Genomic DNA, 23,896 nt, shown 5'->3' on the forward strand with positions numbered 1-23,896 from the left:
GTGTGAATTTTTTTTTCTGCCAACGCCCAGAGGCAACACAAAGGTGAAGCGGCTGTTGCTGCTTCGTGTATGCTTGACTACTAATTTACAAAAACAAGAGGGTTGGGAAATGTACACAGTGCAGACGATGTACAGTACCTTTGAACTTTCATCTTTTATTTTTCAGTTTTTATCATTAACCGTCATTACTAAAGTTAAAACATAAGGATCAGAGATTTGTTCTCATGTCCATATAAAAGTAGTATTTTCAAATATAGTTTAACCCACAAAAAAAAACGAAGCACTATTATTTCTGTTGCATTCTTATTTCTTCGAAAAAATAAAGATGGCATTAAAAGGAATTAAAGTAATTGAAATGGCAGGACTGGCCCCTGCACCTTTTTGTGGTTAGTGATGATTAGTTGTTGTTAAAGATTTTATCACTCTAATTCTATACTCAACCTCTGCATTTAGGTATGATTTTAAGTGACTTTGGAGCAGATGTAATTCGAGTAGACAAGGTATTTTCTTAAACAAAACAGCATCGTAATCCTCTGTCCTCTCTACCTCACTTTTATAAAAATGCTTATTTTTTTAAAATTATATTAAAGCCTAATTATAATTGGACAGAGGAAATTCATTGTAATGAAATTTTTTCCTGATTCATGTCTTTTTTATTAGTTAGTATGACTACTGACCTTCATACAATATAATACTTAAAAGTTGACACTTAATTCGGAATAGGCTAATGCACCACCGCTAGATCGCCAAGGAAGAGGGAAGCGGTCGATTGCCTTGAATTTGAAGTCTCCTGAAGGAATTGCTATTGTCCATAAATTATGCTCAAAAGCTGATGTTCTCATTGAACCATTCAGACCTGGTAAAATATTTTTTTCCCCTCAAGTTCTTTTCAACTTCACTACCACAAAAATTATTTTAGGAGTAATGGAAAAACTTGGCCTTGGTCCTTCAGTATTACTTAGCCAAAATCCGCGTCTGATATACGCCAGACTTACCGGTAATCAGCACACAAATTTTCCATACAAAAATTTTTTGTTTTCCCTTTTAAAAAACTCTATTGTTTTCCAAATAAGGGTTTGGACAAAATGGACCATATTCTTCTATGGCTGGGCATGATATAAACTACGTTGCTCTGAGTGGTAATCAAAAATTATGTTTAGTAGGTTTTCCACGTCTTCTTTAGCCAAACTTGTTCTCCATTTACATTTAGGACTACTTTCTCTTCTTGGAAGGCATAAAAGCAATCCACTTCCTCCGCAGAATCTATTAGCCGATTTTGCTGGCGGCGGCTTACTTTGTGCGATGGGTATAGCCATGGCATTGTTCGAAAGAGAGAAATCTAATATGGGCCAAATAATTGACGCGTCGATGGTTGAAGGGGCAGCCTATATTGGGTCTTGGATTTTCAAGTCACGAGACATGCCTGTTTGGAGCGGAGTTCGCGGAAAGAGTTGGTAACGACTAATTAAGAAAGATCATCCCCAAAAAGTATCATTACTTATCTATGCAAATTATACGCGATAGGTTTGACGGAGGAATTCATTACTACGAAACATATGAAACAAAGGATGGGAAACACATGACTGTTGGAGCCTTGGAGCCTCAATTCTATCAAGAATTGATTCAACGATTGTCCGATGCTGGAGTAGAGAACGTCCCCGATCAATATCCTGACGATTCCGAAGAAGCTAAAGCAAAAATGACCGACATTTTCCTACAGAAAACCCAGGAAGAATGGCGAGCTATTTTTGATGGCACCGATGCTTGTGTTGCGCCAGTGTTGAGCCTGGACGAAGCGCCTCTTCATGAACACAATCTTTCTCGAGGTAGCTTCGTTCGTAACACGAAAGGTCAATATGATCCAGGACCAGCACCTCGTCTTAGTCGCACACCTGCTCAAGCCCAAAATAACGTTGAGGAGCCGTCAATTGGCGAAAACACTAGAGAAATTCTTATGCAAATGGGCTACACCACAGAAGATATCCAAAAATTCGTCAAAAACAAAGTTGCCCATCAGATTAATGGCAGTGCTAAATTGTAAACTAGTAATTTTTTTTTTGGAAGTTCGTCTGGAATTAATATTAAAATGATATATTTGTACGAAAAAAATCTCACGTGTCGTATATTCTCCTCAATCAAAAGTTACTGAATAGCAAGAAAATTTAATGAGAATGACAAAAGCTGACGAGGTCATATGTCGTAAGACATAAGCATGAGCCTAGTCAAAACAAGCCAAAATAGGTGCCATATTGAGCTTAAAGTTAAGCCAGGATGGAGCGACGTAGCAAGTTTGTTTAATTGAATTGTACGTATCGCCAATGACGGCGGTGCTTGCAGTTGAAGATATTCCTTCTTGCGGTGTACCGGGTTTTTGTGTTTTATCTATTGGTTATTATATGTATAAAATAAAAGTTAATTTTTTCCCCTTACAACAAGTAAATAATAACTATTAAATTAGCAAAGGCTTGCACACCAGTAAACAATTGGCGACGAGAAGGAGTTTTTCCCTTCTTCACGCTAAACCCTCCTTGGGGTATCTGGGTAGAAGCTGAAGAAGATGGGTGCGCAGCCGACTTCGAAAGTCGTTGGTAAAACATCTCAGCATTCGCAGCTGATGCACCTTTAATAGCATCATCTTCCTGTTGGGAAAACGACATATTTATTAAATTTTTTGCAAACATAAAAGCGTTAAATAATAATTTGTTCAAGCAGTGAAGAAATGCTCACCGAACTCGGCTTGGGTAGCCTTTGAAGAATTCCAGTTATGGACTGTTCCTCCAGAGATTTACGCCTCTGCTTTGTCCTCCTGTTGTTACCATTTCCCGATTGTTGTTGCTTATAAGTTATTCGACAGGACACCCAGTTCCGGATCAGTCTAGTAATTTTTAATATAACAATACTTAAATGAGCTATTCACATGTCAAAGAATTGACAAACAAAGGCACCTGACAAACGGGAAGACCATGAAAAAGGAAGAAGAACCGATTCCTAGTCGAACTTTAGTCATAGCGTCTTTTTTGCTATTTGGGAGATCGGCGATGGGGAACCACTGCAAGGCCCTAATTTCATTCCTTGTTCTGGGTATGAATTTTGTCTCATGGGGCACACCGGGTATGATATAAAGTCGGGTTAATTGGTCGTTGACGGTCGTTTCTAAAAATTCCTTGACGGATATCAGATGAGATATGTCGAATCCCGTCTCTTCTAAAACTTCACGCACTGCGCAGCGAGCTGGATCCTCTCCTTCATTGACTTTACCTTTTGGAAATCCCCATGAGCTCTTGGACCAAAATCCTTGAACCAGCAAGACCTGTAGATATATTTCAAAAAACCTATTGATCAAAATTGTTCATGGAAATAGTAATATTTCATTAATATACATGGGTTAATTCTTCATTCAAAAGTATAGCACCAAAAGTTGGAACAGCCTGCTTGTATTCACGAAATTGTTCAAGATGCCTTTCAAAATTAGGTATGTACTTATGGAGAAAAGACAAATGCTGTAATAAAAATAAAAAATAAATTAATTTTATTGAAATGTAGCTTCAATGTGTAAACAATTGCCTTGAATATATTTGCAGAAAATTCTTTTATGTTGCATTGTTTTCTAGTGGAGTTTTCTTCTGAGCAATAGAAGTCTATATAAAACCAGTGTGCCAACTCAATCTGGAAGAAAAGTCTAACCAAGTCCTTTCTCTCCTCTTCAGGTACATTTACAATAAATCGACTGCAACAGGAAAATACAGCAATATTTCAATGTCATAACAACTGATAAATTCATCTCCTCTTACGAACATACACAAGACACAAATATGAAAACAAATTAGGGTAACTAACCTGCACAAATCATCCAGAATATCTGGTGGGATTTTGTACATCTGTGCCCAATTCCATTGCTCTACATTCTTTGAAGGAGTTTGAAGAGGCACACTCATGTCTTTTAAATGAAAGGGGGAAAACGAATAAAATAACAGACTGAAATAAGTGAAATGGTGAAACAAACGTTGGTTTGTTTATCTTCGTCTGACTTGAATTCTTTATCTTAACTGTCTTGTCAACGCACGTCGCCGGGTCGCCCCCTACACAAGACCAAGTAGGTATATGTTTGCTAGAGACGTATGTGGACTTTTCAAACAAGACTAATATCAGACTTACAACTTAAAGTTTTAATTATTTGTATTTTAATAAATTAATATGTTTTTATTTTTTTTTATAATTTTCTTTTATATCGAATTAGAAATATTTGATTTGATTTGTAAACGACGTGCTTGGCCGAATTTCTTCTTATGGAAGCCCAAAACCGCCACTTTTTCAATATAATAATGATTTTCAAAATATCATTATATAAAACAGAAAAGAATATATAAAAAACAAATTCAGTATAAAAACTGAAAATGTACTATATTAAAACCAAAAAGAGTATAATATAAAAAACAAAAAGTTGATATAAAAAGCAAAAAAAAGTCAATATAAAACCCCCAAAAAGTTCAATATATAATCCCAAAAAAGTTCAATATAAAAACGGCAGCCACCTAGCGGTCAAAATAATTACTTCATGCCACATCTCCACCCCCTTTATAGCCAGTTTGAATCCAGTAGTACAAACGGGCATTTAATCACAAAATAAAAAAACGAGCAAGCGCTTAAATAACGCTACTTAATGCGAATGGCTCTAAATTATTTGTTTGTATTGAATGCAAAGGGAAACCACTGCGCTGCCTGGTTAGACGAGTAATGCGAGCCCGTTCGCTATTTCCGCTGGTCCTTCCGCTGTTTTAGGCGGATCATTGCGTGAAAAATAATTAATTGAAATGTTTCGCGCTAGATCTAGCGCTATCGAAGCGATCGTGGGACTAGCTATGTGTTTGCGATAAACTTGCGCGTGATTCGCTATATTTAGGGCAATTTATTTCATTGCATTATTTAGGAAACGCGCAAGCGTTTCGTTAATTTTAATAAAATGTTGCGAAAGGGTAAACGATTACCGCAAATGGACGAGACGGGACGAGAAGCGTGCGCCCGTACATCATATTAGCGTTTGTCGCGAGTCCGTTCGCTACCTTATTAGCGCTAATCGTCGCCCGTCCAAAGTTTTACACGGCTCGCTGGGCCAAACATTTTAAATAGTTCGCGCTAGATGTAGCGCTTTCTTTCTTAAGCGCCCATTGCGCTAATAATTAACTAAAGATTTACTTGCAGGCAATGCGTCAAATTTAGCGCATTTAAATTCATTAAATAATTTACACACGCAAATAACTAGCAAAAATAAATATTTAGCGCGAAAAATAATGAAGTCAATATATTTTGCGCTAGATCTAGCGCTAAATATTTATTTTAGCAAATTATATGCGCGCTTCGTAATTTATGTGATGAACTTAATCCGACTATTTAGCGCATTGAGCGCAAGTTAATCTTAAGTTTATCATAAGCGAGTTTACGATTTCGCAGCGCTAGAACTTTGACATTGTTTTGCGCAGCGAGCCGCCTTAAACAGCGGACGGACGACGATAAGCGCTACGACAAGCGAACTTACTCGTGATAAGCGCTGAAATGATGGAGCCAGTCACGCAATGGTTTTCTTTTCCTGAACCATTTAGTTAAATTAACAAAACGCTTACGCGTTTCATAAAATGCTACGATTGAATGAATTGCGCTAAATAATTTAGCGCATCGCGCGCAAGTAAATCGCAAATAGATCACTAGCGCCATGCGCGTTTATTTAGCGCTAGATCTAGAATGAAAATGTGTTTTAATTATTTTTCACATAATGAGCCGCTGAAAACAGCGGACGGGCGATAGCGCTAACACAGCTTGAAGAACCAGAAATAAGCGCTCAAATTATTTAAGCGCTTGTGCGTTTTTTAATTAAAGATTAAATAAAATGCTCAAAATTTAGCGTGTCGCGCGCAAGATGCGTATTATTTACAAAACGCGCATAACCCGTGCACAGCGAGTCGCCTTATTAAACAGCGGACGGGCGACGATAAGCGCTACGACAAGTAAACTGACTCGTGATAAGCGCTGAAATAATGGACGGGCACGCGCTACTCGTCCAGTCGCGCAATGGTTTTCTTTTCCGGAACCATTTACTTTAATTAACGAAGCGCTTGCGCGTTTCGTAAAAAATGAGATGCAATGAATTGCGCTAAATATAGCGCATCGCGCGCAAGTTTATTGCAAACCAATCGCTAGCGCAACGCGCGCTTAGCGCAAAACATTTGAATGGATTATTTTTCGCTTATAATGAGCCACCGAAAACAGCGGACGGGCGGCAGCGCTAAAATAGCAAACGGACCAGCGATAACTGCTGGAAAAACCGGACGGGCTCGCGTTACTCGTCTGACCAAACGCCGCAGTCAGCCACAGTCGTTTTACTTCGAATTACATTAAAAAAATAATAATTTAGAGCGACGCGCATTAAGTAGCGTTAGTTAAGCGATTGCTCGTTTTTAATTATGTGATTAAATAAATGCTCAAATACGCGTTTATCGCGCAAGAATCCCCGTTTGTACTACTGGATTCAAACTGGTTATAAAGGGGGTGGAGATGTGGCATGAAGTGATTCTTTTGACCGCTAGGTGGCTGCTGTTTTTATATAGACCTTTTTTGGATTATATATTGAACTTTTTTTGGGTTTTATATTGACTTTTTTTTGCTTTTTATATCAAATTTTTGTTTTTTATATTATACTCTTTTTGGTTTTAATAAAATACATTTTCAGTTTTTATATTGAATTTTTTTTTATATATATTGAATATTTTTTATATATATTGACTTTTTTTTGGGTTTTATATTGACTTTTTTTGCTTTTTATATCAACTTTTTGTTTTTTATATTACACTCTTTTTGGTTTTTATATAATACTTTTTTCAGTTTTATATTGAATTTGTTTTTTATATATTCTTTTCTGTTTTATATAATGATATTTTGAAAATCATTATTATATTGAAAAAGTGGCGGTTTTGGGCTTCCATATGGCCGAATTTCTTCTTTTAGTACGTAGGTAATTAGGTATTGGCTAAAACTCGCCATCTACTGGTCACACTCACACCAGCCTTCGTGTAGGTCGACGATCTACTGTTTACGATACGTATGACGATACGATACTACGATCTATTGTTTTGAATTTTTTTATAGTGTTACGGTATATGAACGAAAGTTCAAAAATGTCAGTGCGGCCTTCAATACTATGTATTCTTCTCAATAGATAAATGGCACGGAAAATTTACGATCCAAATGAAGATGAAAATTCTACGCCGTCCGATTCTGAGCTGCAGATTCAAAGCAGAGAGCTATACACAAATTTCGTTCGAGAAGAAATTGAATTACAAGGATTACCAGTTCCAGATGTTCCTGTGTTGGTGTCTCCTGACTTTTTAAACGTTTTTTTTTTCTTTTTTCTATTAAGTTAGTTATTAATTGTTTACTTTCCTTAGACTTGATAACATTCAGTTCAGCAACCCTCTGTGGATATGCAATGCTTCAAACTTGCGACAACTGGCTAATGAGTTTTCTCAATCACCACTTAGAAATGAAGTTCGACTAAGAGCCCAAAGTGTTGATTTGACTACCCTTAATGGACAAAATTTTAGTGAGATGATACAGGAGATCTTCAGTGTATGATAGTTTTTTAATAATTCTGCTCCTAGTTTCTTTTGAAAACCTCTTAACACATAATAACACAAAATGAACTATTTTCTAATAGGGGGGAACTTTAACAAGAGAAAGAGTCCTTGTAGTGTTTTTCTTTTGCTCAGATGTCGCCTTGTTTGCACTGCAAAACCACACCCTGAATCTTTTCTCCAAGTTGATTCAATGGAGCACAGATTACATTACAGGAAGATTTTCAAATTTCATCTCTAGTCAAGGAGGATGGGTAATTCACTAACAAGTACCTAATTATTCTGACCATTTCTTGACTAATAATTTAAAATACTATTTCTAGACAGCTGTTTTGAATAATTCTATTAATACTTTGCTGAAGGTGTCAGCAACAGCTGCATGTTGTGTAGCAGTAGTGGCCATGCTGGTATTCATTAGGAATAACTGGAAATAGCCAAGCATGACAATAAACAATTGCTCAACTATTTAGTTCTAGTAAGTAGTAACAACTACAGTATATTACTATAAGTAAACACACAATTCAGCTAGTCACATCACTTGTTTGTCAAGCTACTAACAAAAAAAAGTACCGGTTGGTTTACGGAATTATTCTGCAGCTATTTTCTGACAAATTTCATCCGTATATTCGGAACATTTTCCTTTACCTCCTAAATCTGCAGTTAAATACTTCCCTTCCTGCAAAATCATGGGAAAAAAGACCAAGATGACAGTCTATAACAACATGATAAAATTAATTATTATAGCTATCTAACCTTAATTGTGGCATAGCACGCTCTTTCGATTTTTGCAGCATGTTCGGGGAGATTCATGTAGCGCAACATCATGACGGCTGACAACAACAGGGCCGTTGGATTAGCTTTATCTTGACCAGCAATGTCAGGTGCTGTTCCATGAACAGATTCGAAAATGGCTCCTTGAGTTCCAATGTTTCCCGAAGGTGTCAAACCTAATCCTCCGACAAGACCAGCACAAAGATCGGAGAGAATATCTCCGTAGAGATTAGGCATGACAAGTACGTCATACATTCCAGGATCTTGAACCATATTGAGGCATACAGTATCTAGATAACGTTCTTCGAACCGAATATCTGGATTCTTTTCAGCGGCCTCACGGCAGCAGCGGAGGAAGAGACCATCCGACATACGCCTGCCAAGTATGAAAAAAATTAGCAATTTTCATAAATTTGTACGTCGTAAAAATCGAATTACATAATGTTAGCTTTGTGCACAGCTGTGACTTTTTGTCTCCCATTATTCCTAGCATAGTCAAAAGCGAATTCCGCAACACGCCGCGAAGCTCCTTCCGTGATAAGCTTGATGCTCTGCACCACGCCATCAACAATTTCGTGCTCGATACCGGAATACTCTCCTTCTGTGTTCTCGCGAATTGTAACTACGTCAACATCATCATAGAGAGTTTTGTACCCTTCAATTGATTTACATGGTCGTACATTAGCATACAGATTAAATTCCCTGTAAGAATAATTGAAAAGAAAGTCTATTTATGAAATATTCTGTGATGAATTATGAGAGTTTTTGCATTTACTTCCTAAGTGCCAAATTTAGAGATCTGTGACCTTTCCCAACAGGGGTCATCAAAGGTCCTTTAAGTCCAATTGTGTTTTTGTTCACTGAATCAATTGCAGCCTGGGGAATGCCAAATTTACCATCTGGACCTTTCACTGGAGTCACACTAACTACTTCCCACTCAATGGGAACCTAAATGTGCAAAAAATTGCAATTACTTGAGAGTTCAGAAGATGTTAAATTAAATAATTACATGAGCAACAGTGAAAATCTTTTGAACAGCAGCAGAAATTTCAGGACCGATGCCATCTCCAGGTATTAGGGTTACTGTGCGTACACCTTCTGAATAATGTCTCAACTGCGATCCTATCAAGGATTTCAGCAAAGATGTTGTCTGAAAACAATATTTTATAGAACCAAATTAGATTAATTACGACTTTCCCTTGTTAAGCCTTACATTTCATCGGTAATATTTTATATTGACCTACTATTCATTAATGTAACATTACGTAAGGGAAATTTTTCTTTGTTTTCGTAAAAGTTGATCTATCTTTCATTGAATAAAACCAATCCCAAACTACAAAAAATGATAACAAAATTTCTGCTACTGGAAATTTTGTTTTATTCTTACCCGGCGGGTAGCGGCCATTATTTCCGGGACTAAAAGCGGGACTGATACAGTATGGGTCACCTGATTGAAATGCAGTGCAGCAGCCGACGTTTTTTTAGAGTACTGCTCTTCTACTTTTCTATTAGGGATGCACTAGTTCGAATAAAACAAGTACGTGTAAGTAGATGTAAACTCGTTTATGTATGATTTTATTGGACAAGTCACCAACTTCATTAGGTACTCCAATTTAAATTTAAAAGATAATAATAATACAAAATATATATTTGCTACTTAATCGCCTGAGAGCGCGACAACATTTCTCAAACAATGAACAGGCTAAACATTAATTTGAATTTTGAACTTCCCTTTACAATCCTCCCCCTGTAGAAACCGTGCATTTTACAATCGTCAATCAAGAAGACAATTTATTCACTTAAATTCTCGCGGAACAGTCTAGAAAGATTTAATTAGTAAGTTAAACAAAACTTACATTTGTCTAATTGTCTACTTGTTTTAGACATTGTTCTTTTAACTCAATTTTAAAATTATAGCAATCAAGTTTTGCTGGAAAAACAAGAGTTTATAATTTTATTACTGAACAAATGAAATATCACTATTAACATACCTCTAGGATATTTTTCATTTACAAGGAGAACACTTTTCACTGAAAAGTTTCTATCCAACAACCTTAAATTGTTCATTCTTAATTTCTTATTACTATTCCTTCTCCTGATGTATTACGCGCGTCTTGGTACTCTTGGAGTTGGTTGATAACAAGAACTCTTCATATCCATACATTGTTCATTTTCAGGATGTGTCTCGAGATTGGTAAAAAAGGATGTAGCCAGTTTCTGAGGCTTTTTGTACATCTGACGTTAGACCATAGAAATCTTCCAATGCAGACGGATCAATTTTCTATGGAATGGAACCAAACAAATATAAAAAACCAATATTTTAGCAAAAATAAAATCAGAATTACGTCAACTATATCATCGTCAAATAACAGCCAAAAGTCGTGACTTTTGACAATTGATATATAATGACCACGGTTGGGCCCGCTTCCGCAATGGACGACTACTGCTACCAAGTCATACAATCTGTCAGGGCATTCTTCAGACTGTTATTTAATGAAAAGAAATCGAAATTAATTAAAATTTAAATATTTGGCTATAAATAAATTATGTACAGTGTTAAATAGCCGCAGCTCAAGTGGAAACACCACTCGATGTGAAACTTTTATATGACGATTGTACTGTTCGACGTACTTGAACCGCTTGAGATGCAGTGCAAGGATCAAAGGAAGTTTCTTCACTCGCATGCATTTCTGAGCTTCCTGTAGAAGCGAGAAAAAAAACTAGGTATATTAAAGTGTTGGAAGTGCAAACTTAAATGAACTCACTTGATAAGAACTGCAAACATCACACTTGAATTTGTTGTCAGTACAAAGGGTTTCAGTGGACGAAAATGTTCTTAAACAATGGGTAATACTAGTATTTTGGTCAACGTCAACCTGCAGATCAAAAAAATCTTCTTCCTTGTTGCTGACCTGTGAAGAAAGTGTTTAAGGAGATTTAAAAAAAAGATTGTTTTCCCATGACTCATTTCTAGCGCTTCTTTGAAAGAATTGCATGACTTCTAATAACTTGATAAAAAATTGTATCATTAAAAACAAAATGAAAGCTGAATCACGTAAGCACATGTAGCCCACCCACAATGATAATTTAAAAAAAAACGTTCAATACGTACAGTTTCGCAGTTTAAGCAGCGAGTTTCACTGGTGAGGATTCCTTGAAAAATTTCATGAACCCACGTTGATTCATGGTTTCCAGTGGACGTCATCGAACCGTTACTGCCATCAAATTTCAGAGACGCGGATCCGTTACAGGGATCTTTAGAATTCTGAACCTTTCCATTAGTTGTCGGTGTCGCTGAATTGTTTGTTTGGTGTCGTTCAGCTGTTGTTTTAAATTAAGCATTCAACCTTTTTCCAAACATGCAACTCTATCTACTCCTACTCTACCAACCTGTTATGATTTCGCTGATATGATTGATCAAGAAATTTAGAAATTCATGGGCATCTTGTTGCATGTAGTTATCAAATTCTTCTAAATATGTTAAGTTAAATATTAGTTCCCAAAGCTCCCAAAAAACAATTGATGAATAAGTTGCCTTTTTCTTTCTTCAGCCTAGCAATAAACTTTTTGGGAGCTATTGTCCCAACCTTTTTCTTCTGGGTAGTAATGTTATGAAAGAGATCAGCTAGACATGTCAACAATGTTTCTTTGGATCTCTTGTTCTTCATTTTATATTCCAACACTTTTTCACGAAAAGGTTTGCAGAAATATAGAGCTTGAAGAACAGAATTTGAATAACAAGTATTCCCAAACTAGATTTTAAATTCAAACATAGTTTAAGCTATTTTCAACGACACATTTCATGTGTTATAAGTCAAACTTACATTTACAAGTCCGAAATAGTGTTCATTTGTCGGAAATTGTTCAGATCCGATTTCTTTTTCAAGCTGAGACGCGTTAGCTCCCTTAATTAAAACTATGTTTGCATCAGGGATTATTTAAAGCTATAATATAATTTTTACCATTTTTTGTTGGTCACGCCTATTGCACTCCGGGGTCCGGAGCGCTCTAGTGTCAAAAGTGGCTATTGCACTCCGGAGTCCGGAGTCCTCTAGCGTCAAAAGTGGCTATTGCACTCCGGAAATTTATGGCGACGAATGGCAAATAACGACTGATTCTGTGTTTAACATAAATACCATTCAGCCTGAGTTCAGAGTCTGTCTTTCATTCAAGCTTCAATTATAGTGTGAAAGAAGAGGGAGTTATGCACTGATCTGTGGTTTCACCTTTGTTACAATATCGTACAACAGGTCAACAGCATGTGATGAGTTTTTGAGATTTCCCCAAATGAAAAACAAACCTGATGCCTTCAAGAAATTAGTGTTTGACATTTTGAAAAAAAATGTATCATGTTTGAAAAGTGAGATTTTACTTATTTCATCTATAAAAGTTTTAAGGTTTGCAGGATTAGGGGTTTTCGCTATTTCTTTACGTTTACGACCTGATCATGACTTTATATCACATAAGAAGAATGTTCTTCGATATCATTTAATAATGAAAGAAGTTGAGTGTGTATAAACAAAAACAGTAGGTTTACTTTCTACTCAAATTTAACACAATATATTTCACATAATCAGTTCAATTCTGGGTGTGTATACATGAGACTACATAATAAGGTATTTATTTTTTACATTCGTGACAGAACCATTCGTCATCGTCGAGGAATATTCTTTTTACAACATAAGGGAGATAGATGTTACAAAATACTGGTAGTCAAAAAGAGGAGTGGTTAACTTTGTTTATGATTATCTCCGCGGCGTTGGAACCTAAAGCAACCCATCATCAAAGGACAAGGCGCTTCCATATTCCGCTCTTAAAGGATCTTTGATTGACGCCGCACCATGTGCTAATTCTTTCCCCTTAAAATCAATTACTTTTTCATTGTCAGTTCATTCATGTGATGACAAAGCACCGAGTGAAACTGAACACGAAAATACCAAGTATTTTTTCGCACTCACAATTCAGTTAAAATGTCTTTTGATATTCTCACTATAATAAAGTAAACTGCAACGGCATGTTAACTTAGTTTTGTATTGTTTTGTTTCAAGATATGAAAGACGTGTTTAGCTGTTAGTTTATTGGAATAAGAGACACGGGCATTGCATGGTTTATAGCGTGAAATCAGCTGAATCACACGTTACGTGTAAATCAGCAGAAATAGTGAGTTGCTGGTCAATGCGTTTGAAGGTCACAAAGAACCCCTCGAAGCCCCGTTCTGAGAACTCCGGCTCGACCTTCAGGCAAGTAGGGGGGCGACAGAGGGTGACTCACTATGTCGTGTGTTTATAGCGTGTTTAACAATCTAAATTATTACTTTGAATTTAATGATCTCTGTATAATATAGCTGAATCCCACGTTACGTGTGAATCAATCAGCAGAAATAGTGAGTTGCTGGTCGATGCGTTTAAAGGTCACAAAGATTAAGAACCCCTCGAAGCCCCGTTCTGAGAACTCCGGCTCGACTTTCAGGCAGGTAAGGGGCGACAAAGGGTGACTCACTATATGCGTTTATAACGTGTATAAATCCTTACACTGAGCAAATAGAGCGAGAAATTGAAATGGTTAACAAGAAATATCACCCTGAATTGAAATGTTTATAAATTCTACTTTATTCCTGTTGCAAGACACTTAACTATATTTACAATTTGAATTTTAAGGTACTGATTCAATGTTGGACATTGTACTCTAAACTCTAGCTAAGTTAACGATAACGAAATAAAAGTTCTTTCTATACACTGACTATTTTTATTTATTAGTGATATTCAAATATATATGATTGTTATAAATACATTTTATTTGAATTTCCAAAGAATTCAAATCTAAACCATTCAAATTTCAAAACACAGAAACAGAATGCCATCGGTCGCCAAATGAAAGTACTACATATTTCCATTCCGGAGTGCAATAGCCACTTTTGACGCTAGAGGACTCCGGACTCCGGAGTGCAATAGCCACTTTTGACACTAGAGCGCTCCGGACTCCGGAGTGCAATAGATTTTACCTTTTTTGTTGTGTAAATTGAGAAGTTTTCTAGATGAAGTTTTCACTAATCTCGAGTATCGATGAAAATAAACACGATAGTCGCAATCGCTCAAAATACTACAGCAGTGCCAGATTTTACTTTTAAGTTTGGTGGAGGCCATTGTTATTTGTTAACTCGGTACTCGGTCTGACTCGGTGTCTGTCGGAATACCTCCGTTTTTTTTTTTAATTATGCCATGCCAGATAAGTTCTAAAATTTAGCTATTGGTCTATAAAGTAAACTAATTAAATAGCCGTTTAGATCTAGCCTCCAGCAGTAAATACAAACATATCGCTAAACTAAGCCCAAACTTAAAGTTTGTTATATGCAGAATTCATTTTTAGCGGGATTATTTTTTTTCATTTCTTTCTTGTTATACAGCGCCACCGCTAGTTTACTAATTAAGAAATATGTATCAGTGCCATTTCTTAACATTAAATACATTTAGTTTATCGAATATAAATATATCGTTAAAGCATTCCGGAAAAATAAAATTTATTCATATCAAAGGATTTTCATTTTGAGCTAAAATATTTAGGACTACCATCACCACCAGAGTATACCAGCCCCAGCTATTACAGTCTGTCTATCAGTCTATCAATTGCAGTTGACTGGCCTTTGCAGTTCAGAAGTTGTTATTTTGTAGCCTATTCCCTCCAATTTCCCACAATTTGATTTTGTGCTTTGTGGCGGTAATGTCGATAAAAGGTTTTCACATTCAAGTAACATTCAAGTAATAGTTCAAATAAAATGGCGAAAGATGAGAAGATGAACAAATCGATTGAGACTACGACACCACTACGTGCGATTGACAAGTTCTGTGATATTGCCACACCAGTTGATTCGCCTGATCTATTAGACGAAATTTTTGAACCTCCTAATAAGGTAATTTGTTGAATTCTTTGTTCCAACCTGTATAATAAATGGTTTTTTAAATTTCAGAAACTTGTACCACAAAACGAAGAAGTTGTTACACCTGTAGTAAGTTCTCAAAGTAGTCAGAGGGTTCAGAAAAGGAAACTTAATGATGAAGTACTATCTCAAGGAAATGTCTCAAAGAAGAAGAGTGTTGATGAGACACAGACTCACAGCTTTCAGGATGATTCCGTCTTTGATAACTCTGAGATTCCGTCAAACTTAGGAAGTCCGAGTTTATTTGTTCGCCCAATACCAACCAAAAAAAACAAGAAACGGATGTCAATTTCTGCTTATTCCAAAGCATTCCAAAGCCAGCAGCTCGGTCAGCAGTCACAGGTGGTAAATACCTCTGATGACCTGGGTGAATCAAATATTCCTTCTGATTTAGGAAGTCCAGATAAATTACTCTCTCGAAGACCTTTGAAATCTAAGAAACGTACATCTACATCAATGTTTCAAGAAACCCTTGATGGGAAAAAAGATCAACAAGAACAAGATTCTGAAGAAATCCCCTCATATTTAGAAAGTCCTGGAAAGAAGCAAGAAGTTAGTCGCCTTGATAACAAATCTAAAATGCGAATGTCGACTACCACCTTCAAAAAGGTGTTAGAAGATCAACAAGAACAAGATTCTGAAGACATTCCCTTATCTTTAGAAAGTCCTGCAAAGAAGCAAGAAGTTAGTCGCCTTGTTAACAAATCTAAATCGCGAATGTCGACTAGAGTAACAAAAAAAACTCTAGAAGAAGAGAAAGAACAAGATTCTGTGGAAATTCCCTCAGCTTTAGAAAGTCCTGAAAAGATGCAACAAATTAATCGCCTTGTCAAAAAATCTAAAACGCGAATGTCGACTACAGCGTTCAATAAAGCTCTACAAAGCCAGAAAGAACAAGATCCTGGTGAGATAAAGAAATCAAAAGCACTCTTAGAAACCCCAACTAAAGCTAGTGATTCTGATTTGTCTGACGATAGCGACATGCCAGAACTGGAATCCTCAGATGATTTTTCTCCTTCTACATCATCCACACAGATAATAAAAAGTAAACACTTAATGACTGGCCCGACAGTGGAGCCAAGAGAAAAGAATGAAATTCCTGCATCATCAGAATCCCCTCTTAAAGGTCCTACACTGGAAATTCCAAACGTTTTGGTGTCTAAGAGATCTAATTTAACGGTGGTAACCTCGCATCACGCAACTCTTCCATTAGTCGACGAAGAAATAGAAGAAAAAGGAACGGTTTCGCGTACTTCCAGCCGAGCATCAAATAAGTCATCATCGTCATTAAATGACAGCAAACGAAGCGCAGTCCCTCTTTCAGCTTCAGGTAACTTATAGAATGACAATATCCCGTTTCCTAGCCATATTTAAAATACCATTATTGTTTTCTGTATATTAGTAGATAATGATCCCGAAGAAGCTGATGCTGAATCAGTTTCGTCGGTAATTAAGAAAATTAACAGAAGTTTGCGCAGTGCCAGTCGAGCTTCCAACAAAACAACGACGGCAACAAAGTCTAATGATAACAGTAGTTTCAGCCGAGCCTCCAAATCCTTACTGGGAAATAATGATGTGGTGTTGAAAAAAGCAAATAATTCATCACGGTCAACCGCTTCTCGCAAAACTACTTCGGAATCCGCTGAAGAAACGAGAAATATTTCACGGAGTTCTAGCAGAGCCTCTCAATCATCGTCTTCATCAAATGTAATCAGAAGAAAGAAAATTCAACGCCCAGACTCAGGTTAGTGTTTCACTCAGCTTTAAACGATCCTTAAATCTTGCCCATTCAAATAATTGTAATTGTTCTGATACATTATTCAGATGAAGACAATGGCCCCATATTGAATCTATTACCATCGCCTACAATCAAGGAAATTGAAAAAAACTTGCGGAGCTCTAGCCGAGCTTCCTCCAATTCCTTGTCAGAAACAATTGATGATGTTTTCAACAACCCCAATAAATCAACACGATCAACTGCTACTCGCAAAACTCCTTCGCCATTACTTGAAGAAATTGAAAGTATTCCAGGCAGTTCAAGGAGGGCATCCGAATCAAAGTCTTCATCAAACGTAATCAAAAGGAAGAACATAACACGCCCAGAATCAGGTTGGTTTTCCGTGAACACAAGCGATTTTTTAACCTCTTGAATCTCGACTTTATTATTCCAATTGTCTTCTTTAAAAAATTACTTAGGTGAAGATGATGATCCTGTATTGGAATTGCCATCGCGTTCTAACCGACCTCCCAATAAGTCGTTACCGGCGTTCTCCAGAGTAATCTTAGATTCCGATTCAGGTTTGTCCTAGTTGAAAATATATTTCTTCGTTTATCTTCCATTTACGAATCCATTTATGTAGAATCGGAATCGGAAGAACCTGACGACCTCTTGTCGAAGCAAATTACGGAACCCATCAACAAAACTCCATCTCCCGTCATAGAGCAGGTCGAAGAAGCTAAAGCATCGTTGTCATCATCTGGAAGCCGCTCACGAGGAAGTCTTAAATTTGAGTCTCTGGCCACCAAAGAGAATCCTAGTACGATTCAACCAATTGTGGATGATCTACTATTGATCAACGAAGCTGTAAATTCTTTTTCATTATCTATTTCATTTTGTCAATATCTTGTTTCATTATACCTAGAACTAAATTTTGTTTATAAATTCGTAGGAAGTGGAGGAAACTCCACCAAGTGATAACGATTCCATAGACGAAAAGTCTACAGAAGAAAATGATGAGGAAGAAACGGACGAAGAGTTATCTGCGAAGTCGAGAAGACTAACGCATTCTTTGCCTGAATCCAGCAAGTCTAGTTCCCGCAAATCAGGAAAAATTGGGATGAGTCCAACCAACCGATATCCTGCTCTTAAAAACTCTACGGTAGTTGCAGGAGGTGCAGATTTCGGTGGAGCTCCGCTCAGCATGTCCCCAATCAGACCTAGTGAGCAAGGTGCTCCTACACTGATTTTCTCAACTAAAAAATCGAATGCATCAGAATCCTCTAATGCTGGAACAGTGACTAGTACGAACGCAACATCACCTACGTCAAGGAATGTTCAAAAGACTCCTTTACACCCGTCTACCCCTGCTCCGTTCGCCAGAAAACGGAAGAGTTCCATAACCCAAAGCCCAATGTTCATGAACGTGATGAAGTCTTCTGTGAAAAAAGCTATAAGAAATGTTCAGGATCAACAGCCTTCGACTCCATCTACTCCAGCTCCTGATTCAGCTACTCCTGCAGCTTCACGCGTTCCGGTAGCGAAAACTGATCAGGATAAAAAACAATTGACTTCTACTACACCTGCTCTTTCACGCGCGTCTGTAGCCAATATCGCATCCAAAGGATTAAGTATTTTAAATCCTGGGAAAGGGAAGTCATTAGTTAAGTCAGCACTTGATGAGAAAGCTGAATCTTCTGATACGGAATGGGAAGACGTGGAAGATGATCAAGAAAGACCGATCCCGCGTTGCATTGCCATTGCTTTTGAGGTAAATTTAATTAAATGGGATTCACAGTAATATCTTAAACTAACCAATTCTGTTATCGCGGTTTTCAGAATATTGAAGATAGAAGCAAGGATTTTGTCCCATTAGAAAAACGACTGAAGGCAGATCCTGTTTTTCAAGCGAAAGTCAAGTTTCAGCGGGCCAAAGTGGCAGCCCAAAAAGCCGAAGAAGCGGCAGCAGAAGCGAAAAAGAAGGCGGCTAAGAAGAAGCCCCGTGCAGTTAGCACCAAAAAGAAAGAAGAAGACAACATTACAAGTGTGGCATTCAATAAAGCAAATTTCCGCTTCTACGCAGGCACCAAAGTGACGAAAGAAGCTTTGGATGCTGTACACGGCTTGGTGGGAGAATGGTTCGACTTTACTCTCGACCAAATGGAGAATTTTTGCATCGACGAAGGTATACCATCCTTGGATTCGTGGGAACACTGTTACAAGATGATGAAAAGGCAAGGTATTGTTAAAAATTACATGGAATACTCTGGCTTATGCCACGAATTATTATTGAATGATGAATGCGAACTACTCCTTCCTACCACTGCCCCGCCCGAATATTACGAATGGAAACGGAAAGCAAAGAGGGAACACAAATAGGCATTGTTTCGTTTTTCAAGCATCCTTGTTTCAAGTTCATTTTTTTTTATTTCAACGATTTTACTCGCAGGTAAAATGTGCCATTTTGGTTATTATGTTTTATCCTGCGTTTCCCCTTGTTTTAAGAAAAATTCCGTTTCCATATTTGAATTCCGTAAAATCAAATCATGCATCGCATCCAGCCTAACAAGTGCTTACAATATGCTTTGTATTAATAAAGAAATTCACGTTTAAAATAGCAATAGTACCAAGTAATTCCATGTATTTTTGTTGTCTGCGGGTTTCTCATGTACTACGTTTTGTCATTCTTTTGTTCTAATCCAAAGGCTTATCGGATTTATGTTTCGGCAAATTAGATTAGAGAATTAGTGTTGCCAAAAATTTACATATGAATGCATTTGGAAATACAGATGGTCGCGAAAGTGTTTTTTTTTTTGCTCACAACAAGTTACACAGTTAATACTAATTAAATTTTTTATTTTATGTAAGGTTTTTTTTTACCAACATACCAACTCGTGTATAGGTGAAAAAGCGATGACAATACCAAGTTCCGGCATTTTGTTTTCCAATAAGCTATAAATACCATCAAATATCCAGTGTATCAAGATTTTATAGCTTGATGTTCAAAGCATATTATGTTGTGATTCATATTCAGAATAGCTTTAGCTTATTCTTGGCATTGTTTCAATTGTCTAAAATCAAAAATTTTCTTGCCAGAATGCAGCAACTGTCCAGACAAAACTCAAGAAACCCAAGATTATTTAGGAATACTTTCCTAGACGTCCAATTGGTATTAGCTTAATATTAATTGTACTTGCCTGGCTTTCAGTAACAGTTATTCTATAGGATTTTACGACAGCAATCTCGGTAAAGCAATTTTCTCCCTATTCTCCATAAATTTTGAGTCGCTAAGTTGAAAGTAATTATATGCCTTATTGAAGTATTTTTTAAGAATTAGAACTAGAATATTTTTATATAAAGTACTTGGAACCAAAGAAGTAAGATGACAAACCTGCTTGATAAGTCACGTCTGACAGTCTGCAGCAACATTGTTTACAAAAGTCATCTATTTAAAGCGGGCAGAGATAGTGAACTCCAAGGACGTGACTTTGCGCACGGGATGCTAGAATGACTACTGCAAGGTGACCCATTCCGCTTATTCGTCGACTGGCTTTCTTTTTCGTTCTAGAGCTCTTGACTTTGCGATTACATCAGGGTCAGACGGAATTATTCACAATGAAGGGAAAAAAAACATAAAAACAATGCTTTTATTGGCATGCCTAATTAACGTTAAAATGACACGATGGTAGTCTTTTGAATGCAGCAATGATGGCAATAATTTTTTTTTTCTATTTAAGATAAGAGAATAATGCGATGTGGAATGTTGAATGGAATCGCTTGAATGACCGCAGCAGTACAAATTAATTGCTTGGATAAGGAAACCTTCACTTCTGTCGGATATCCCCGTAAAAAAGCCATTTTTAAGTCTTCAAAATAGGTTCTGCGTCTATCTGCTGTCAAATCCAAAACGGATCTGATTCCAGCAGCAGCGCTATCAAATGTTATGTTTGCTAACGTCCACGGTTACGGTTTCACGCTCAATGAAAATGTAGATGCCCTCTCTTCTATTCTTATTCAGTGGAAAAGGGAGTGACACGGCCACTGTTACTTGAAACCATCAACTTTCCGGGAAGCAGCCTGCGTCAACTGAGGAAAAAGTTGGAAGTGTTGTATGACAGATCAAATGTAAATTAATTTGATTTACTTGACAGATACCTTACAAGGCAGGAAGGTGGACTTGACACATATGATGGTTGGGTAGAGGTTTTACTCGGTTTTCAACTCAATCTTCTCTTTTCTAATGTTTTTTTTTGTAGTGTTGGCGTTGTTTCCTTTACACGCTGTGATTGATGTGGAAATAACCTACAAATAATGACGATGTTGGTGGTTCCCAGCGTTTTATACCTATCCATATTTTAAAAAAGTCAGTAATGCGGATCTTATTATAAGGCATGTCTTTTCCACAGGCATTCTTCTTAATCGGCACATCCAATCATGTATGATGAAAAGCGTATTCAAATACCTCTTGAAATTTCTATGCAAGAAAAACAAGATGAGATGTTTGAACAAGGGATGATTACTACAGCCCATCCCAAGATTTCCGCCTCCGGCTTTATTTCCTGAAGAGGACCTCCCCTTTATCATTCTACCTATTGTTTTGTAACATGAGCTGTGGGATGTAATCTAGCTGATGAACAAAAACAGCCTTCCGTCTGTCAGTAAGCACATATAAGGGACGTGGATGACTAGCCACAGCTTCATTTCTCACGATTACATATTTCTTAGAGGTTTGTTGTCAATCGGGAGAACTTTAAGGTAATTCTTTAGTTTACTCGAGTTTTTACTAAAACTAATTGTCAATTTGCACACATTTTCAGATGAAAAATGTATGCATCGGAACACTTTTTTTGCTTTGCATCGTACCTGTTCTCCTATGGCCAATGGAAGAGTCACTGCATCCACTGCCAGCATCATTGGGTAAATTAACTAAGATTTTTAAAGAAATCTATTTAACTAAAAATGTTAATCTTTATTAATACTATTACTTGATTTTTAGCGGAAGAAGGATTCGAAGTAGCTGGTCGGCATCCGAGGGCAGTTCGTTCTACTCCAGCTACAGCAACTACCAGTAGCCGTAAAACCTCGACCAAAAGTCCAGTTCCGGCAGAGCGTAAGGTGTCCACTACGACTCACCATACTGGCCCGACGCTCACTCCTACCCACCATTCTCAATTAAGGACAACGAAAAAAACCAAGTTAAATCGCCCAACAAAACCAGGAAAGAAGTATACACCCCGCCACCATCAGCAAAAGAAACATAAAAAAATTACTGAAACCAAAGCCAAACGATCGGATAAATCAACTTCTAAATCCCATTAGTAAAAAATTTTATACTTAATAGACAGCTGTATCAATAATCAACTTGTTCTTTTTTCGCAGATTTGAACAATGGCAAGCAGTAGAATATCGAATCCTAATTCGTTGAATTAAAAACTTAATTGTGAAGAAGTCGTTCGCCCACTGTTGTTGAAATTCCGAATTTTTGGGGTAGGCTAAACATTTTTTGCATTCCATTTTTTAAAAATAGTTCGCCAGTCTTTGTTTCAAAATTGTTCAGCTTTGTTCGTCTGAAACTACTGTTTAATACAACACACCCAAGCTTTTTTGCTGGTTAGTGGTTACCAATGTTGTATTTAATCCTTAATTTGAAAAGTTCTATGCTATGAACAAAATTATTTGCGACGAGAGTAGTTTTTTTTTCCTTTTGAAACATTTTCATCATCTGAATCTTCATCTGTCTGGTCGTCTTTGTCATCGGCCTTCTCATCTTCATCATTGAAACTATCTTCTTCACTCATCATCATCTCTTCGAAAACGACATAGTCTTCAAGACTAAAGCCTTTGAATTGGGACAGAAAAATTTTGTCAGAAGAAAAAAATAGGTCAGGAATACTTGGATTATTTGCCAATCCTTCTTTGTTCTTTGGATCGATTTTCTTATAGAAGCCTGACCTATAGGCAAACTTATGCCGGGTCTTAATCAAGATGTAAGGGCACTTGAGAATTTTTGATTTGGCAATAGTAGGTTTGTTGATCAACATCTCCATAATGCAATAGTCAATTTTTTGGTTAGTGATTAAACTGTTGTCAATCAAGGTGTTGGGTGCAGCAAGTGCTGCAATTCTTCCTTGATGGTCGCCTAACTGCTTTGTTAAATTTAAATGGTTCTTCTTCAATATTCGAGGATCACGATCAAAGATTTTGGGTTCCTGAACAAGAACTTCTTTAATTTCTTCGGTTTTAAAACCAACAGATTTCAACACGTCAAAGCTGTGGCATAGCTTATCAGTCTGATAGCTTGGTAACAGTGGATTGTCAAGAAGCATTTTTGTAGTTTGCTTCAAAGAGAAACCCAAATCTTGAAACTTCCGTAGAGAATCCTCCCAAACTTGTTGACCAAGAGAATTTTGCATGTCTTCTATTTCTTCTGGTTTAGTGTTAAGGCGAGCCAGTATGGTTTTACTCCACCTATTTCCTGATTTCTTGTGAACATTTAATACATGAGAGAATGACTTCCGCAGCATGGTGAATCGATGAGAATCCTATCTTGGTTTAAATTCCTTTTTTTAGCAAAAAATGTAACCAAAAAAAAAAATGAGGATACGTTTGGAGATTAAATTAACAAACTACGCATATTTATGACTGAAATTACAACCTTACGTTTTTTGTTTTCTTGCGAATACAAATTTGTTGTGAACACGAACTGGTAAACAAGTACGCTGTCGCTGTGTTTTTTTTTTTGAACGGTGGATAATTGGATATCGTCTGTTCACTTGTTCAGGTTGAAAGGCGACTCGCCAGATGGTGTTGACATTGTTATCAGCTGATTTCAAGTTCGTCATATCTGTCGTA

The 23,896-nt window shown here is 37.0% G+C and overlaps 7 protein-coding genes and 2 long non-coding RNA genes across 16 annotated transcripts; 5 read left to right on the plus strand and 4 right to left on the minus strand.

Moving 5' to 3' along the window:
• Window positions 1–98: 98 nt before the first annotated feature.
• Window positions 99–2,109, plus strand: LOC124341167 (alpha-methylacyl-CoA racemase-like). Its single transcript, XM_046794134.1, has 7 exons — window positions 99–386; window positions 454–500; window positions 724–859; window positions 920–997; window positions 1,074–1,139; window positions 1,211–1,454; window positions 1,525–2,109. The coding sequence occupies exons 1-7, from the start codon at window positions 326–328 to the stop codon at window positions 2,039–2,041; spliced, it is 1,149 nt and encodes a 382-aa protein (XP_046650090.1). The 5' UTR covers window positions 99–325; the 3' UTR covers window positions 2,042–2,109.
• Window positions 2,093–4,155, minus strand: LOC124341128 (m7GpppN-mRNA hydrolase-like). Its single transcript, XM_046794074.1, has 7 exons — window positions 3,838–4,155; window positions 3,565–3,727; window positions 3,381–3,500; window positions 2,946–3,310; window positions 2,728–2,875; window positions 2,474–2,639; window positions 2,093–2,382 (listed from the first exon to the last, which is right to left on the minus strand). Exons 1-7 carry the CDS (start codon window positions 3,933–3,935, stop codon window positions 2,219–2,221), a joined length of 1,224 nt encoding a protein of 407 aa, XP_046650030.1. The 5' UTR covers window positions 3,936–4,155; the 3' UTR covers window positions 2,093–2,218.
• A 2,857-nt stretch (window positions 4,156–7,012) lies between these two features.
• Window positions 7,013–8,518, plus strand: LOC124341340. 2 transcript variants are annotated; one of them, XM_046794410.1, is made up of 5 exons: window positions 7,013–7,144; window positions 7,208–7,357; window positions 7,437–7,617; window positions 7,706–7,876; window positions 7,946–8,518. In XM_046794410.1, exons 2-5 carry the CDS (start codon window positions 7,212–7,214, stop codon window positions 8,054–8,056), a joined length of 609 nt encoding a protein of 202 aa, XP_046650366.1. In that variant the 5' UTR covers window positions 7,013–7,144; window positions 7,208–7,211; the 3' UTR covers window positions 8,057–8,518. The 2 variants fall into 2 exon arrangements, with proteins under 2 accessions (XP_046650366.1, XP_046650367.1); XM_046794411.1 differs by having other exon boundaries at window positions 7,016–7,090.
• On the minus strand, window positions 8,088–9,897 carry LOC124341181 (probable isocitrate dehydrogenase [NAD] subunit alpha, mitochondrial). The gene is made up of 6 exons (XM_046794177.1): window positions 9,781–9,897; window positions 9,403–9,543; window positions 9,169–9,341; window positions 8,832–9,095; window positions 8,376–8,769; window positions 8,088–8,298 (listed from the first exon to the last, which is right to left on the minus strand). Exons 1-6 carry the CDS (start codon window positions 9,796–9,798, stop codon window positions 8,209–8,211), a joined length of 1,080 nt encoding a protein of 359 aa, XP_046650133.1. The 5' UTR covers window positions 9,799–9,897; the 3' UTR covers window positions 8,088–8,208.
• A 270-nt stretch (window positions 9,898–10,167) lies between these two features.
• Window positions 10,168–14,593, minus strand: LOC124341111 (ubiquitin carboxyl-terminal hydrolase 46-like). Its single transcript, XM_046794047.1, has 9 exons — window positions 14,396–14,593; window positions 12,218–12,301; window positions 11,929–12,145; window positions 11,784–11,864; window positions 11,506–11,714; window positions 11,159–11,305; window positions 10,946–11,092; window positions 10,739–10,876; window positions 10,168–10,674 (listed from the first exon to the last, which is right to left on the minus strand). Exons 1-9 carry the CDS (start codon window positions 14,534–14,536, stop codon window positions 10,567–10,569), a joined length of 1,272 nt encoding a protein of 423 aa, XP_046650003.1. The 5' UTR covers window positions 14,537–14,593; the 3' UTR covers window positions 10,168–10,566.
• Window positions 12,373–13,408, plus strand: LOC124341521. Its single transcript, XR_006918412.1, has 2 exons — window positions 12,373–12,920; window positions 13,036–13,408. It is a non-coding gene; the product is annotated as an uncharacterized LOC124341521 (long non-coding RNA).
• Window positions 14,594–14,969: 376 nt separating the features above from the next.
• LOC124340808 (serine/arginine repetitive matrix protein 1-like) lies at window positions 14,970–19,883 on the plus strand. Its single transcript, XM_046793491.1, has 8 exons — window positions 14,970–15,300; window positions 15,358–16,657; window positions 16,733–17,071; window positions 17,152–17,436; window positions 17,524–17,625; window positions 17,688–17,911; window positions 17,997–18,815; window positions 18,884–19,883. Exons 1-8 carry the CDS (start codon window positions 15,166–15,168, stop codon window positions 19,421–19,423), a joined length of 3,744 nt encoding a protein of 1,247 aa, XP_046649447.1. The 5' UTR covers window positions 14,970–15,165; the 3' UTR covers window positions 19,424–19,883.
• LOC124341246 (transcription termination factor 4, mitochondrial-like) lies at window positions 19,703–23,822 on the minus strand. 3 transcript variants are annotated; one of them, XR_006918203.1, is made up of 5 exons: window positions 22,030–22,165; window positions 21,908–21,970; window positions 21,200–21,388; window positions 20,436–21,130; window positions 19,703–20,354 (listed from the first exon to the last, which is right to left on the minus strand). XR_006918203.1 is itself a non-coding variant. In XM_046794265.1 (3 exons), exon 2 carries the CDS (start codon window positions 23,566–23,568, stop codon window positions 22,717–22,719), a length of 852 nt encoding a protein of 283 aa, XP_046650221.1. In that variant the 5' UTR covers window positions 23,569–23,604; window positions 23,705–23,822; the 3' UTR covers window positions 21,870–21,970; window positions 22,030–22,716. The 3 variants fall into 3 exon arrangements, 1 of the variants encoding a protein (XP_046650221.1); XR_006918204.1 differs by lacking the exon at window positions 19,703–20,354 and having other exon boundaries at window positions 20,678–21,130; window positions 21,908–21,989; window positions 22,030–22,117; XM_046794265.1 differs by lacking the exons at window positions 19,703–20,354; window positions 20,436–21,130; window positions 21,200–21,388 and adding an exon at window positions 23,705–23,822 and having other exon boundaries at window positions 21,870–21,970; window positions 22,030–23,604.
• On the plus strand, window positions 20,124–22,245 carry LOC124341480. 5 transcript variants are annotated; one of them, XR_006918311.1, is made up of 7 exons: window positions 20,124–20,213; window positions 20,270–20,342; window positions 20,405–20,921; window positions 21,063–21,363; window positions 21,451–21,799; window positions 21,862–21,961; window positions 22,041–22,245. It is a non-coding gene; the product is annotated as an uncharacterized LOC124341480 (long non-coding RNA). The 5 variants fall into 5 exon arrangements; XR_006918312.1 differs by having other exon boundaries at window positions 20,270–20,290; window positions 20,365–20,921; XR_006918310.1 differs by having other exon boundaries at window positions 20,270–20,921.
• Window positions 23,823–23,896: the final 74 nt, after the last annotated feature.

Source organism: Daphnia pulicaria, chromosome 5 (genome assembly GCF_021234035.1).
Source record: "Daphnia pulicaria isolate SC F1-1A chromosome 5, SC_F0-13Bv2, whole genome shotgun sequence".
NCBI classification, from domain to species: Eukaryota; Metazoa; Arthropoda; class Branchiopoda; order Diplostraca; family Daphniidae; genus Daphnia; species Daphnia pulicaria.